Source organism: Diceros bicornis, chromosome 1 (assembly GCF_020826845.1).
Source record: "Diceros bicornis minor isolate mBicDic1 chromosome 1, mDicBic1.mat.cur, whole genome shotgun sequence".
NCBI classification, from domain to species: Eukaryota; Metazoa; Chordata; class Mammalia; order Perissodactyla; family Rhinocerotidae; genus Diceros; species Diceros bicornis.
The window spans coordinates 38,032,775-38,047,009 of NC_080740.1; the positions used below are offsets into that span (position 1 = coordinate 38,032,775).

The following is a 14,235-nucleotide window of genomic DNA, read 5'->3' on the forward strand; positions in this document are numbered from 1 at the left end:
ATCACAGCTGTTATAAGAATTTGGTTAAATACCAGGGGGTGGATTTGTTGGTTTTGGAAATTATTGTGTTTTTCTTTCCTGATTCTATTCATCATCCATTTACACTTTCTTTTTGTTAAGCTCAAATAGAAAATAATTATAGCTGGACCACTTTACAGAACATATGGTTATTTGAGTGATTTGTACATAGTGCAGATCCAATCATGTTCTTAGAACATAATAACTTCATACAGTGAAATCCTGATATAGTCTATTTAGAGTATAAGATGCTGTAGTTGGTAGGTGTTAAATGAACATACGGGACTTCTGCTCTATTTAATTTAACATAACTTTTGGGCAAAGTGGACAGTTTAAGAAATGCTATTTTAGCTTACCTTATTTTTGAACATCACAATTTTAAAACAAAAATTGTTTTCAATAATTGGATGTGAAATAATTATTTCAGAGAGATGCATGATTGATATCTCTTCATGTTAAAACAACACTGTGCTTTTTGGAGTCTTGTTTTCAAGTTTTATTATTGATGGCAAATAAAGTTTAATTATATCTTTGATCTTATGTTTATTTAACACGCAATTACAGTAAATATTACTTAAATTAAATTTAAGAAAGCTCTTTTTTTCCCCATCTCCAAAAGTGGTTTGGAAACCTGGTTACCATGGATTGGTGGAACAATCTCTGGCTCAATGAGGGTTTTGCATCTTATTTTGAGTTTGAAGTAATTAACCACTTCTATCCTAAATTCCCAAGAGTAAGTATGTCTGTTAAATTTATTTATAAATTTTTCTCCTAATTATAAAAGTAATGCATATTCATTGTTGAAAATATGTGAAATACAGAAAAAATACAAGGAATATTAAATTATCTGTAATATCAGAGATGATCAGTGTTATCTTTTTGATGTGTTTTCTTTTTCCACACTTTTACTTATTGTAAATATTCATAAAAGTGGGACTTATACAGAAATATGTAATGCCTGTTCTACTTCGTATTATATCACGGCATTTCCACAAATCATTAAATGATTTTTGAAAACAAGATTTTTAAGGGTTGCCTAATATTTTATTATATCATCTTATAAGATGTATGTATATAATCTTTCCCTATTGTTAGATTTTAGGTTATTTTAACTTATTGCTACCTAAACTAAATTTTAAAGCAGTTGTAATCAGTAGTCTATGACTTGAATGATAAATAATATGCTATCATATATTATAAGTATTATATATTTTATTTTATATAATATAGCTGATCTTATATAGAGTATTAATAGCTGATGTTATAGTTGCTATTGTATTTTCCCCGCTGAAGTTCCTGCTGCCCACCATGTCTCTGTGCTTGGAACTACTCTTCGTGCTGCTCTTTGCAGGACCCTACCTCATCTCTCCCCCCAAGTGTTTCCAAGGCTCGATTCTTGGCCTCTTTTCTCCTCTCCCTACACTCACTCATTCAACGAGTGTATTGATGTTTGAAATGCTGATCTCTACTGGCCAGATCTTTCTTACAGGCTAAATTTATTCACTTGGAAGGAGATTCTACGATTATGTTCTTTCTATTACATTGCTAGTAAAATTTCCCTTCTTTTATGAAAGGTTGGAGATGGTAGATAGATGATATTTGTCTTGGCCCCACAGAAACTTTAAAAAAAAAAAATTCTTTTTCACCTGTTCGTGAAGTCGCAGTTTCTGGGAAGCACTGATATAGCAGCCTCTTACTGCCCCAGTTGCATACCGCCCACCCTACCCTTTGCAGGCATTGTGTAAAATGCCCATCACCCTGCCGTCCAGCTGCTCTACGGTGCCTCTGCTCTTCCTCCCCTGGATTGGACATCATTATATAGATCAGGAGAATGAAGTATTGACAGGTTAAGTGACTTGCCCGAGATCATTTGCCTGATTGGGTCAGGACAGTGACTATAAGCCAGTTGTCTGGGTCTAGTCTGATGTGGAGGATCATGATGATGACAACAATAATACTGTATTGGTAACAACAATTTACCGTTCACTGAACACTGAGGACTTAAGTGCCAGGTGGTATGAGTTCTATACCTACATCATCTTATTCAATCCTGAAAACAATCATGTGAGTGTAGTTGTTATTTTTTCCATTTTATAGTTGAGAAACTGAGGCATAGAAGCGTTAAGTAAGTTGTTCAAGGTCTCACAGTTATTATATGTCAGAGATGAGATTCAATTCCAGGTTTCTCTGTCTGCAAAGCCCATGCCTTTAACCACTGTGCTCTGCAGAGAAAACACATGGGCATGTTCTTGTTCTCAAGGAGCTAATGGGGTATGTGTGTGTGTTCATTGTGTGACTCTTTTCATATACATAAACTTTATATACATACAGTAAATCTTAGTTGTCTTCAAAAGTCATTTCTGTATACTCTGTACGTACAAAATTGTTTATATCTCTCTTTTATAAAATAGAACTACACATGGTCGGTGTCATTTATAACTGTTTTTGAATGCATTTGGTTGTATCCCAAATTAACTCTGTGCTTAGAATCAATAAGGAAAAATTTTCTTTCCCATAAAACAATTAGAGTCACCCTCTATGTTCTTAAGTGAATAAATATATTATTAACATCAATCAGTTACCTGTTAATGCAACTAAAATGGCTAAGATATTGTCATATCTTGGAAATCTGGGTGAAAACATATTTCTAGTCTTTCTGAAGCTAAAATGGTAAGATTAGCCTTTTTTTGTACCGTTTAGTTATTTCTTTTTTATCACTGGTTTCTTAATCACTCTTTTCTGAGTCTACATTTCTCAATAACTTGTGGAACTGAGTGAATATAACCTTTGCCAGAAGAGTATCAGATCCTGGCACTTGAGAAAAGCCGAGGCCTTGTTTCAATGATCTTCGAGAGATCAAGAATTTTGGCTTCTTTTTAATCTATTCTAGATTGAAATTGAGTAAGGGAATCACAGAACCATATGCAGAAACAGATTTCCGTTTTTCTATTTCTTGGTCTAATTTCAGCATAAAGTTATTTAAACATGAGATGAATGGGTCATGGTCAAGGATTCAGAACGTTAAGGACCAATTGGTTTCTTGATCCCTGAAGCTCCAGCTCTGACACAGCCACTGACTGACTCTTCTCTATCCCTCTTCTGACTGTTCTAGGGAAGCAGCAGAGTTGGTCGAGGGAACAGGCACATATGGGCCTTGCAGGCAGTCAGATCTTGTTCTGTTTTTACGGTCATTGTAAGTGGAGGCAAGCAGTTGAATGCTTCTGAACTTTAGTTCCTCATCTGTGAAATAAGTTTAATGCAGTCATTCAACAGATTATTGAGTATCTGCTAGGTACTGTTGTGACAACTACCATTTACTAAGCACTCATTGTGTGCCTGTAGAGTATTATATACATTATCTGATTCAACTCTCATAAGAAGGAGGAGGAGGAGGGAGAGGGAGAAGGAGAGGGAAGGGAAGAGGGAGAGAGGGAGACAAAGAGGTAATTACAGTAGTGGTTAACCCTTATTGAGCATGTCCTATTTGCCAGGCACTGTGCTAAGAATTTTATGTACATTAATTTAGTCCTGATAATAATCCAGTGAGGACGGTGTTCTTTCCCCTATTATCAGATGATGAAACTGAGTTTCAGAGAGATAAAGTTGCCTTTTATGGGTCACACAACTCCTAAGAGGAGGACTCAGTCAGGCAGCTTGACTCCAAAGTTTGTGCTTTTAACCACAGTGATTTCCACACAAATTTATTATAATCAATACTGTTCTATTTCTTAGGATAATAATAGATTTAGTAGAACTAGGTCTTGTTCTCTGGGCTCTCACAGCTTGCAGGAAGAAAGTGATGGTGAGTGTACAGTCTCACTTTATCCAGTCACTATATGCAGTGGCTACATATGTTTTTTAGAAAAGCTGACATCACTTTTTGATGTAGTGTTTCTCTCTGGCAGGACTGGAACAGGTTGGGACAAGCATCACCTTATGGGAAGTCCAGGATAGAAAAACCTCAGGGATGTTGAGTAAGAGGTGTTTGCCCATTCGTCACAGTTACCTTGTGTGATTCCAATGATACGTAGATGATTACACAAAACCTTATACCAGGCAGGCAGAAGAGAGACAGACAATCCATTCTGAGGGAGAAAAGACCCACAAAATATGGAAAAGGCTATGTGGAGAAAAGTGTTCATTAAAACATTGTTTACAACAGCAAAAAACTGGAAGCAACTTAAATGCCTAACTAATAGGGAAATGATTAAGTCAATTATGGTGCATTGACCTGATGGGGTACTACGCAGCCATGCATTTTTTTATTTTAATGTTTTCTTTTGCAAAAGTTACATCTGCTGTACTTTAAAAAGAAGAAAATCAATCTGTGATTTGACCACCTTGTGATAATCACTATTAAGTTTTTGTTTATTTCCTTCCAATTTATATTTGTTTTATTTATAATGCAGCAGCAATTGTTAAGGATAGTTATGAAGATGAGATAGCAAAATTTTAATATGAATGCTATAATAAGTAAATAAGCAGGTGTAGGGGAGGAAGAACTATTTCTCTACCCTCTAGGTTCTTGTGGCTGGTCTAAGAATTAAATTGACATGAGACAGAATAACAGGAGAAAATCAAAAAAATTTAATCACCTGTATACATGGGAGAAACTCAGAAAAACTGAGTAACTTGCCAAAATGGCTGAAGCCACTACCTTAAATACCATCTGTAGCTAAGGACAAAGGAGGATGTTGGGGGTAGTGGTTTGGAACTTCAAAGAGGAGGAAGGCAATTCACGTGGAGACAGAAGAGCAAAGGTTTGGTAACAAGTGTTTGCTGGGCCATGGCCTTGCTAGGTGCCTTCCTATCTACCACACCTACAATTGTCTATGGTGATACCTCCTTCCTGGTACATGCCTTCTATTTTAAATTCTTTTAGGCAGTTAGGGGGAAGGTCAAAGGTTTTTTGTTTTGTTTTGGTTTTCTTTTTGAGTTCTTTTGTTCTCAAAAATAATCAAGCCCAAGAAACACATTTCAGGGTGGCAAATTCTGATCCCCTACACAGGATAAAAAGGTTTTACAACTGTGAGAATAAATAAATACAGAGGAAAAAAGATTGGAAAGAACTGTACTGACATTCTAATGTGGTTATTGGAGGGTGTATTTTCTCTTTTTTCTTCGTTGTGCTTATATGACACATGGGTTAACAGTGAGGCACTCTCAAGAACTCTTGAGTGTTAAACTAATAAAAGCCATACTTAGTGAATAAGATCAGACTTATGCAGATGTCTCCTCTAAATCTTTGCTACTCAAAGTGTGATTCTCAAACTAGCAATGTCAGCATCATCTGGTGGTTTATTAGAAATATAAACCTTAACCCAGACCAACTGAATTAGAATATGAGTTTGACAAAATCCCCAGGCAACCCTTATTCACATTAAAGTTTGACATGCATTGCTTTAAATGACAGGCTTTCTCATTTTTGGAAGAGCAGAGTTTGATAGTAGCCTAATCAATGGCATTAATAAATCTAAAAATAATGTGCTAATAGGAGAGAGCTGATTGGAACATTGACAAATGGAGGCGGGGCAGAATTTGAGAGTTTATCTGACACTGTTGAGAGGTGAGAGAGTCACTTGGGGACCCCAGAGAGAATCACTAGGGAGTTGAGGCTTCATGTGGATGATCGGGGGCTCGCCCAGCTCTGCAGGGTATGAGGGAGCTGTCCCTGCAGCTACTCCACTGCCCTTTCTTTGGCTCTGTCATCCCAGGCACCTCTTGGCTATCCTTTGGTTTTCCTTCTAGCATCCCTTCAGAAAGAAATGGCCCTTGTCATGTGTCTGAGAGGGATCTAGTCTTTTGGAGAGTCCTGTACTTCTCATTAAAATGTAATAAATTGCCTTCTCTTAATGCATGAGCTATAAACTCTAGTATCCAGTCTGTGGATTTATTTCCAATTACAAATTATTTTATCAGCATCCTTGTGAATTTGTAAATCTGGCATGCTTTTGGTTCGTACATGTCCGTGTAAGAGAGACTGATAAATTTTAAGGGGTTACTAATAAAATTACCAATAAAATTCTAGAAGATTAAAATGATCTTGAGATGCTATTTCTTGGGGGGCTCTGTCTGTGTAGACAGGGACCTCCTTAGGGGAAATGTAGATGGCTCTCTTGGAAACCACATTAACTTTTGCAATTGATTTTTGTAAATTGAAATAAAAAACGATACCAAATGGGAGGGAAAGTATTCTAGAATTTTGTTATTCAAAGAATCTTGACTTATTAAGCATATTGCAGTTCACACAGCACTGCTCCATTACTGTTTGTCCCCTCTTCAGTGTCAGTTTTTGAAAGTTATTTTAGGAACATTGAATTTTGTGTTTCTATGACACCTCAGAAGTTAATGTGGCTGAATCTTTTCCTTTTAGAATGAGGTCTTTTTTACTAACATTTTGTATGGTGTCCTCAAAGAAGATCATGCCCTGGTATTTAGAGCTGTATCCATGAAGGCGGAAAATTTCACAGAAACAGATGAAATAAATGAGGTGTTTGACTTATTTACTTACAGCAAGGTAAAATCACTTATATATTTCCTTTTGTTCTACACTCTTGAAGAAAGTTGCATCAAATAGATTTTAAGAGTCATAGGCTAATATGCTACTATACAACTTTTGATACAAATAATCTTAATTTTATTCAGTAGATGGATTTCAGAAAATGTGGTTAAGTCGATTTTTATCTAGCAAATATTAGTCGAGACCATATTAGGTGCTTGGTACCATCTACCATTATAAAGAGACTTAGACAGATTGCTACTTTGAAGACAAACTCTTCTGTTTGGTGGAAATTTATTCTTGCCATGTAAATATCTCAATTTAAAAATTTTGTGTACCCTGAACTCTTTATATGTAGGACATTGGCTCACCTTTTACCTATTAATTAGTGACAGTCTACTATTTTATTAGCATATTTTGGGATAACATAACCGTTCAACTAAAGTGCACAATGCGATCAGGGGCATAGCCCAAAATATTGCATATCAAAATGAAATCTGTCTGTATTTAGATATTGAATTTTGTTCAGATAACGGACAGCTTCTTATGTCTTAGGGAGCGTCTATGGTCCGGATGCTTTCCAGTTTCCTGAATGAGAATTTATTTATCAGCGCACTTAAGGTGAGTTTACAAAGTCATTATTACCTGAAAGACAGTAAACATAAATTGCTTTGGCATGTTATTTATCTTAACCTTAACTGTTCTATTTTTACAGTCCTATTTGGAGACATTTTCTTACTCAAATGCTGAGCAAGATGATCTATGGAGGCATTTTCAGATGGTAATTGTCCTTCTTCCTGACATGTTTTTGCTGAGTTGTTTTGTGTACAACAAAATCGGGAGGCCAGGCATATATGGCAATGCCACAGGAAAACAATGTTGCCTTGTTTGTGAAGCTCCCTTAGGTCAGGGGTTGTTTCTTTAGTCTTCACCACTGTATTCCCAGTGCCCAGAACAGAGCCTGTGCATATTAGATCCATAAATGTGTGTTCAGTGAATGAATGAATGAACTAAGAAACTTTCATATATTGAGTTGAACAGAGTTCTGAATTTGGCCTAGAGTATCACCCACTGGAAATTGCTATATAAATGAGGACTAGAATAGCTATATGGTTTTTTTTAGGAGATAGCTACCTCAAAAGATTTCGATGATAAATAACTGCTTTTGTGATGATTTCTTAAAACAGGCCATAGATGACCAGAGTAAAATTCTTTTGCCAGCAACAGTAAAAAGCATAATGGACAGTTGGACACACCAGAGTGGTTTTCCAGTTATCACCTTAAATGTATCTACTGGCGTCATGAAACAGGAGCCATTTTACCTTGGAAAGGTTAAAAACCAGACTCTTCTAAGCCACAAGTAGGTAGAATTGCTCCTCTGTCTTCTCCTTCCTTGAGATTGAGCTCTGATCAATGGAAACCAGCCTGTGGTTGAGGAGCATAACCCCTACTGGCTACACACCCTTCTGCAGAGTGACTCTGGGAGGGCGACTTAGTGCTCCATGCAGCACGTTACTGGGCTGCCAGGATGAGGTACAGCCCCTGATGTCCTGAGCAAGGCCAGAGACCTGCAGTTAGGCATTCAAGGCAATGCTCCTCCCCTGGGATTTAGGGTTACACTAGTAACCAAAGCTTTGAGTGTTATGTATTCCTTTTTGTCCTTCAGACAGAGGTAATGAATTACTCAGGATTCTGGGTGAGAGACAAAAAGATAGAGCCATGAATGGCCTCATGTTACTTAAGAGAAAAGGTGGTCTTGTTGCAAGGTAGTCTTCTCTTCCCTAGAAACAGACCTGAAAGGTAACTGTATCCTTGAGGAATAGTTCTGTGCATGTCTGCACATGCACATATGTGTGTATTTATAGCCATACTTATTATAATTATGGCTTTTAGATTCTGTTAGACCTGGGTTTAAGTATTGACTTCACTGAAATCCAAACCTTAGGTAAGTCTTATTTAGGTCTCTGAGTTTCAGTTGCCTTATCTATAAAGTAAACGTAATAACATGTATCCCAGAGGATTGTTGTAAAAATGAAATGAAATAACAGGTGTAAAGTGGCTTAGCATTCATCACTTTCTCCTTCCTTTCTCTTCTCTTTATTAACTTGTTAGATAATTTTCAACTATTTTTGATCCTCATATCTCATTGTAGTAAGTATCAGCACAAATGAGTAATTAATCTTCAAATACCACCACCAAAATCTTCTGGTCCTCCTACTCTTTCTTTAAAATCCTAGGGGACAGGAACAGGAGACCTGGATGTCCCTTGTCACTATGACATTCTGTGAATTTTGAGAAGTGTGCCTTAGCTATCAGATAAACACAGACCCTCAGTTCAAAGTCTTTGAGAAATCAGACTTGTGAGCATTTGAGCAAGATTGGAAATACTGCCCAAACTCCATGTAGCGTGTCTCTTCAGACGACTAACATCCTCCCTGTGGTCGGCTACTTCATCCAGGTCACATCTACTGATGTGGGAAGAATGTTGGCATTCAGTAAATATGAATAATCTGTCTGATTTGTGCTGAACGCTTTTCAGATGGGGAGAAAGCTTGAGGTGGAAAAGCATTTTGAAATATTTGAAGCTTTTTCTTCTTAAAGTACACTTCACCTCTCTTGGCACGGATAGATTTGTGTCTGTCTGCAGCATTTGAACAATCCCTGAGTAAGCCTATGTGGCTAAAATTTAATAAAATAGGTCTTGAAAGTTTCAGATACAAGATAGTCTTAATAGCTACTTTAGGTTATAAGAAGAAGTAAATCTGTAAGACACAAGAAGAGAGAGTAAACAAATAGCCACAGTAAAACTGGCTTATAAAAATAACAGTGAATAATCCTAAGAGCAAATTGCTGAATATCCAGAGGGAATGACCAAAGAATTCGAGTTCTGTTGTTTTATCATCTTGTTTAATATTGGCTCAGAGTTTATATTCTTGTGTGTGAAAATTAACTGAATTTTCAATTTTTTTCCAATAAGTGACACATGGATTATACCTATTCTTTGGATAAAAAATGGAACTACACAGTCTTTAGTCTGGCTAGATAATAGCAGCAGTAAGTAACAAATTTAAAAAATATCTTCACATATATACATAAATATATATTATATGTATATGTACAGGCAGAGAATAAAATGTTGAAATGTCTAGCTTTTAAAAAGCTATCTTGTTTAAAACTAAAATATTATATCATTCTTGTTGAACATAAAGTTTTAATGAAAAGTTATAAATCAAAAGCCATTATATGTGAAAAAATATAATTATATGGTAGGATCGGTATACATTTTAGAATTCATTTACTTTTTGTTTTCTTGGGTTTATTGTTTAGAATTAAGAGGATATAGTATAAACATGTATTGAAATATTTTAAAAATATACCATTTCAAACTTTTCACATATTCCTTTGTAGAAGTATTTCCTGAAATGCAAGTTTCAGATTCTGATCATGACTGGGTGATTTTAAATTTGAATATGTCTGGATATTATAGAGTTAACTATGATAAATTAGGTTGGAAGAAATTAAATCAACAGCTTGAAAAAGATCCTAAGGTAAGGCTATTTTTTATATCTTTCTTCAAATATCATTAATAATGTGCTCTCTAGTCTTTTAAAGGTTGAACTTTCAACTTAAACTTGATGGTTTATAGTCTGGTGGGAAGAGACTCCACCCCCATTACCACCTCTCACCCCAAGGCATACTGGATGTTTTTCTTTCTCTTAGAAGAGGGAGATTTTGTTTGAATGTATTGTGTGTTTTTTTGCTGAGGAAGATTGGCCCTGAGCTAACATCTGTGCCCATCTTCCTCTATTTTGTATGTGGGTGCCACCACAGCATGGCTTGATGAGCGGTGTGTAGGTCCACACCCGGGATTCAAATCTGTGAACCCTGGGCAGCTGAAGCAGAGCACGTGAACTTAGCCACTACGCCACTCGGCCAGCCCCGAATGTATTGTGTTTTTGAACACTAATCTTGCTTTTCCACAATGATTTTACCTTTCTAAGTAAAAATCAGAACACAAATTAACCATTAGTTTTATGATCTTAGGCAAGTTACTTAAATATTTTGCTTCCATGTCTTCACGTTAAAATGAGAATATCATATTTTTCTTATTCTTTATGCAAATTAAAGACAATGTAGGTAAACATATACTTAAAATTTCTAAGCCCCTAGTAGGTGCACTGTATATGCTAGAAAATGTTAATTTTCTAAGAATTATATTCTCACTCTCCCTCATAGGAGAGAATTTAATTCACAAAATATCACTAATAATCCAATATCACTTTAAAGTGTAAAACAACTGTAAATCATTATGCAATATTTAAATATTAAAATTTTAGCTAGCTCTAATGAGTCAGATTTTAATTGGTTGAATTAAACTAAATCTCCATTGGTGGAAATGGATGCTGGTTTAGAAGTCTATAGAGTTGACTCTGCTGTGAAACCTTGGGAAGTTCATTGAGAGTCCATTCGTAAAAGTAGAGTGTTGAACTAAAAGATATCTTAGGTGTCTCTCTCTTCGAAAGTTCTTGGAGACACGCGGCAGACTCTCTAGCAGAAGAGGCAGTACCGCATGTTGGTCCAGAGCTTGGGGTCTGGGTGAGGTAGACTTGTGTTCATATTTTTGTTCATCATTTACTAGATATATGACCTTGGGCCTCTTATTTGACCATTCATGCCTCAATTTCCTTATCTGTATAATAATGAGTATAATAGACCAACCTTAAAGAGTTGTTGTGAAGATTAAATGAGGTTATGTGTGTATCATGTTTAACAGATGCCTGACATAATTCAGGCTTTCAGAACATGTTTGATAATTTAAAAAAATTATTATTGGGCTTTTGAATAAAGCCTCAAAAACCACTAATAATAATATTTTCTTTTAAAATCTTTTTCAGATTAGCTAAATTCTTGTTAATTTCTAAGAGTACTCTTAGTTACGGAAGTATTAGGTCACGCCATTATAGTAATGATTTCTTGAAACCATTGTAGATTTACTATTGAAAAACTGAGGTCAGTTATTCCTACAACATAATTGGTGAGCAAATAGAACAGCATTTCCATTATTAATATTAATGTAGCAAATGTAAGTGTTATTACTGCCAGAAAAGAAATGAGACTACTACCAAGGAAAGAGTTGAGCTTGGCTTGTTCAGATGCTTAAGGGGATGTTGTGAAGATAAATTTTCTGGGACCATATATGTGAACATGCTGGAAGGTGTTGAAGAAATGCTCTAGGAGACTTTGGGCACCCTTAGGGCACAAACTGAGACAGAGTCCTGAGGTCTGGCAATGCTGAGCTCAAACAGAAGCCTAAGGAGTTAGGTTGGCAATTAACCCCTGCCTTTCCATGATTCAAAGGGCTCTGTTGGTGGTTATTGTGTCAAATTAGTAAAATCTTGAGAAGAAACATACCATTTAAAAGAGTACCTCAATATTGCCAAAATAGTGCTAAATAATATTTATTTAAGGCTTCCTATGCCCAAAATTCCCTGACAATAATTTGGACATTGTAATACAATTTAATATATACTTTCTGTTTGGAGAGGCCTTTTAAACTTGGCTTCCTGTTTTATTTTTTAACATACTGTTTTTCAGGAAGTATTTTGGCAAAACTCTCTGCCATATTTAATCCTTATGATTGATGTTCTGAGGGATCATTTATCAAAAACAGATTTATAATAAATAAATTATGGGACCTATCCCTAGAAATTATTATTTCTTTGCACATGGTATAATTCACATGAAAGTGCTTTGTAAGCAGCAATGATCTCTTTAAATGTCATTATTTTGAAAATTATTTTTTTACTAAGAAAGTCCTCATCTTTTCCTGAACATATTTGGATCTAATTTGCAGGCTATTCCCGTTATTCACAGACTGCAGTTGATTGTTGATGCCTTTTCCTTGGCGAAGTGAGTATATTTTCTTCACTCATGGTTTTAGAGTGTACCTGAAGAAATTTATAAAAATAATAGCCTCATCACATGAAGATGGTTCTTTAGTATATATGGGCCCTAACTTATTTAGATTAAGATCAAATTCTGTGGTTATAGTGAATTTTATAATATATAAGTTGCTGAAATATGCAGCAACCTGGATGAACCTTGAGGACATTATGCTAAGTGAAATAAGGCAGTCACGAAAAGACAAATGCTGTATGATTCCACTTATATGAGATACTTAGAGTAGTCAAAATCATAAGGACAGAAAGTAGAATGGTGGTTGCCAAGGGGCTGGAGGGGAGGGGGAATGGAGAGATATTGTTTTATAGGTGTAGAGTTTCAGTTTTACAAGATGAAAAGACTTATGGAGATGGATAGTGGTGATGGTCACATAACATTATGAATGTGTTTAATACCACTGAACAGTACACTTAAAAAATGATTATGACAGGGGCCGGCCCGGTGGCGCAAGCGGTTAAGTGCGCGCGCTCCGCTGCAGCGGCCCGGGGTTCGCTGGTTCGGATCCCGGGCGTGCACCGACGCACTGCTTGGTAAGCCATGCTGTGGCGGCGTCCCATATAAAGTGGAGGAAGATAGGCACAGATGTTAGCCCAGGGCCGTCTTCCTCAGCAAAAAAAGAGGAGGATTGGCGGATGTTAGCTCAGGGCTGATCTCCTCACAAAAAAAAAAAAAAAAAATGATTATGACAGTAAGTTTTATGTTTTGTGTATTTTGCCACAATAAAAAAAATTGAAAAAAGCTAATTCAAAAAAAATCATATCAGGAAAGAGCAATAATATCTACTATGATTAGAAATGAAAGCCACAGAAGGTAATGTTTTTTACAACAAGTTGAGAAGAAAGAGTATGTTCTTTCTCAAGTCAAAACTTGGTGGTCAATTATATCAAAGTCTTACATATTTTCAATCAAATTAATTTTGGTATAATAAGATTGAAACTCATTATGGAGGATTTTAAAAGAACAGCAAAGATAATTCAATGTTTTAAAAGGAAGCCCTTAGAAGAAAACTTTTAAAAGGATGAAGTAGAGAAGATGTGAATAGAAAAAGATAACAGTGTTTAAATATTTAAAGAATTATTTCAAGAAGTATAAGAATCATTATTTTTAAAATCTCAATGAAAAATAAAAACTTAGATAAAGTACAAGTGATTCAGGCTTTCATTTGTAAAGGCTATTAAATATTAAAATGGATAAATTTATAAAGATTATAGAAGATGTATTCATATTTTCTTGTAACATTGGAAGTTAAGGAAATAAAGTAGCTGATGTATCAAAAAAATGTTTCTAGAAATAAATAGATTATCAGTTAAGATTTTAAAGTGATTTTTGCTATCCAAAGGTGATGGCTGTAGGTATAATTTTAATGAGCCTGTATTTTAGTATATTACAGAATTATTGATTTTATTTATATTGAATTTACTCAACATAAGCTGTGCTGCCAAGTATTTAACCAGATAAATTAATATATGTTCAGAATTTAAATTTTCAGACAATAAAATTATGGAGTATAAATAATAAATTATCCAGTGTATTCTCTCTTTCTTTGGCCTGCCATATTTCTTGAATGAATATCTTTTTATTTTATCCTTCTGTTCTCCACTACTTTTTCCCTCTGTGACCTGTGGCACATTTCTTTGCCCACTACTTTGCTGAATCCTCTCTATGGTTAACATGACTTTGATACTGTTGACCACGTCCTCCTGGAAACTTCTTTTTTTGGCTTCCTGAGACTCCAGTATGCAAACCTGGCTCTCCTA

The 14,235-nt window shown here is 35.5% G+C and overlaps 1 protein-coding gene across 1 annotated transcript in view; it reads left to right on the forward strand.

Moving 5' to 3' along the window:
* The window catches only part of LVRN (laeverin), a 78,144-nt gene that overhangs the window by 46,658 nt on the left and 17,251 nt on the right, over positions 1–14,235 (forward strand). The window contains exons 6-13 of the mRNA XM_058538862.1: positions 638–751; positions 6,392–6,535; positions 7,073–7,138; positions 7,233–7,298; positions 7,705–7,877; positions 9,495–9,571; positions 9,926–10,065; positions 12,372–12,427. Of these exons, the coding sequence (XP_058394845.1) occupies positions 638–751; positions 6,392–6,535; positions 7,073–7,138; positions 7,233–7,298; positions 7,705–7,877; positions 9,495–9,571; positions 9,926–10,065; positions 12,372–12,427 (836 nt within the window). The remainder of the gene's footprint in view (positions 1–637; positions 752–6,391; positions 6,536–7,072; positions 7,139–7,232; positions 7,299–7,704; positions 7,878–9,494; positions 9,572–9,925; positions 10,066–12,371; positions 12,428–14,235) is intronic.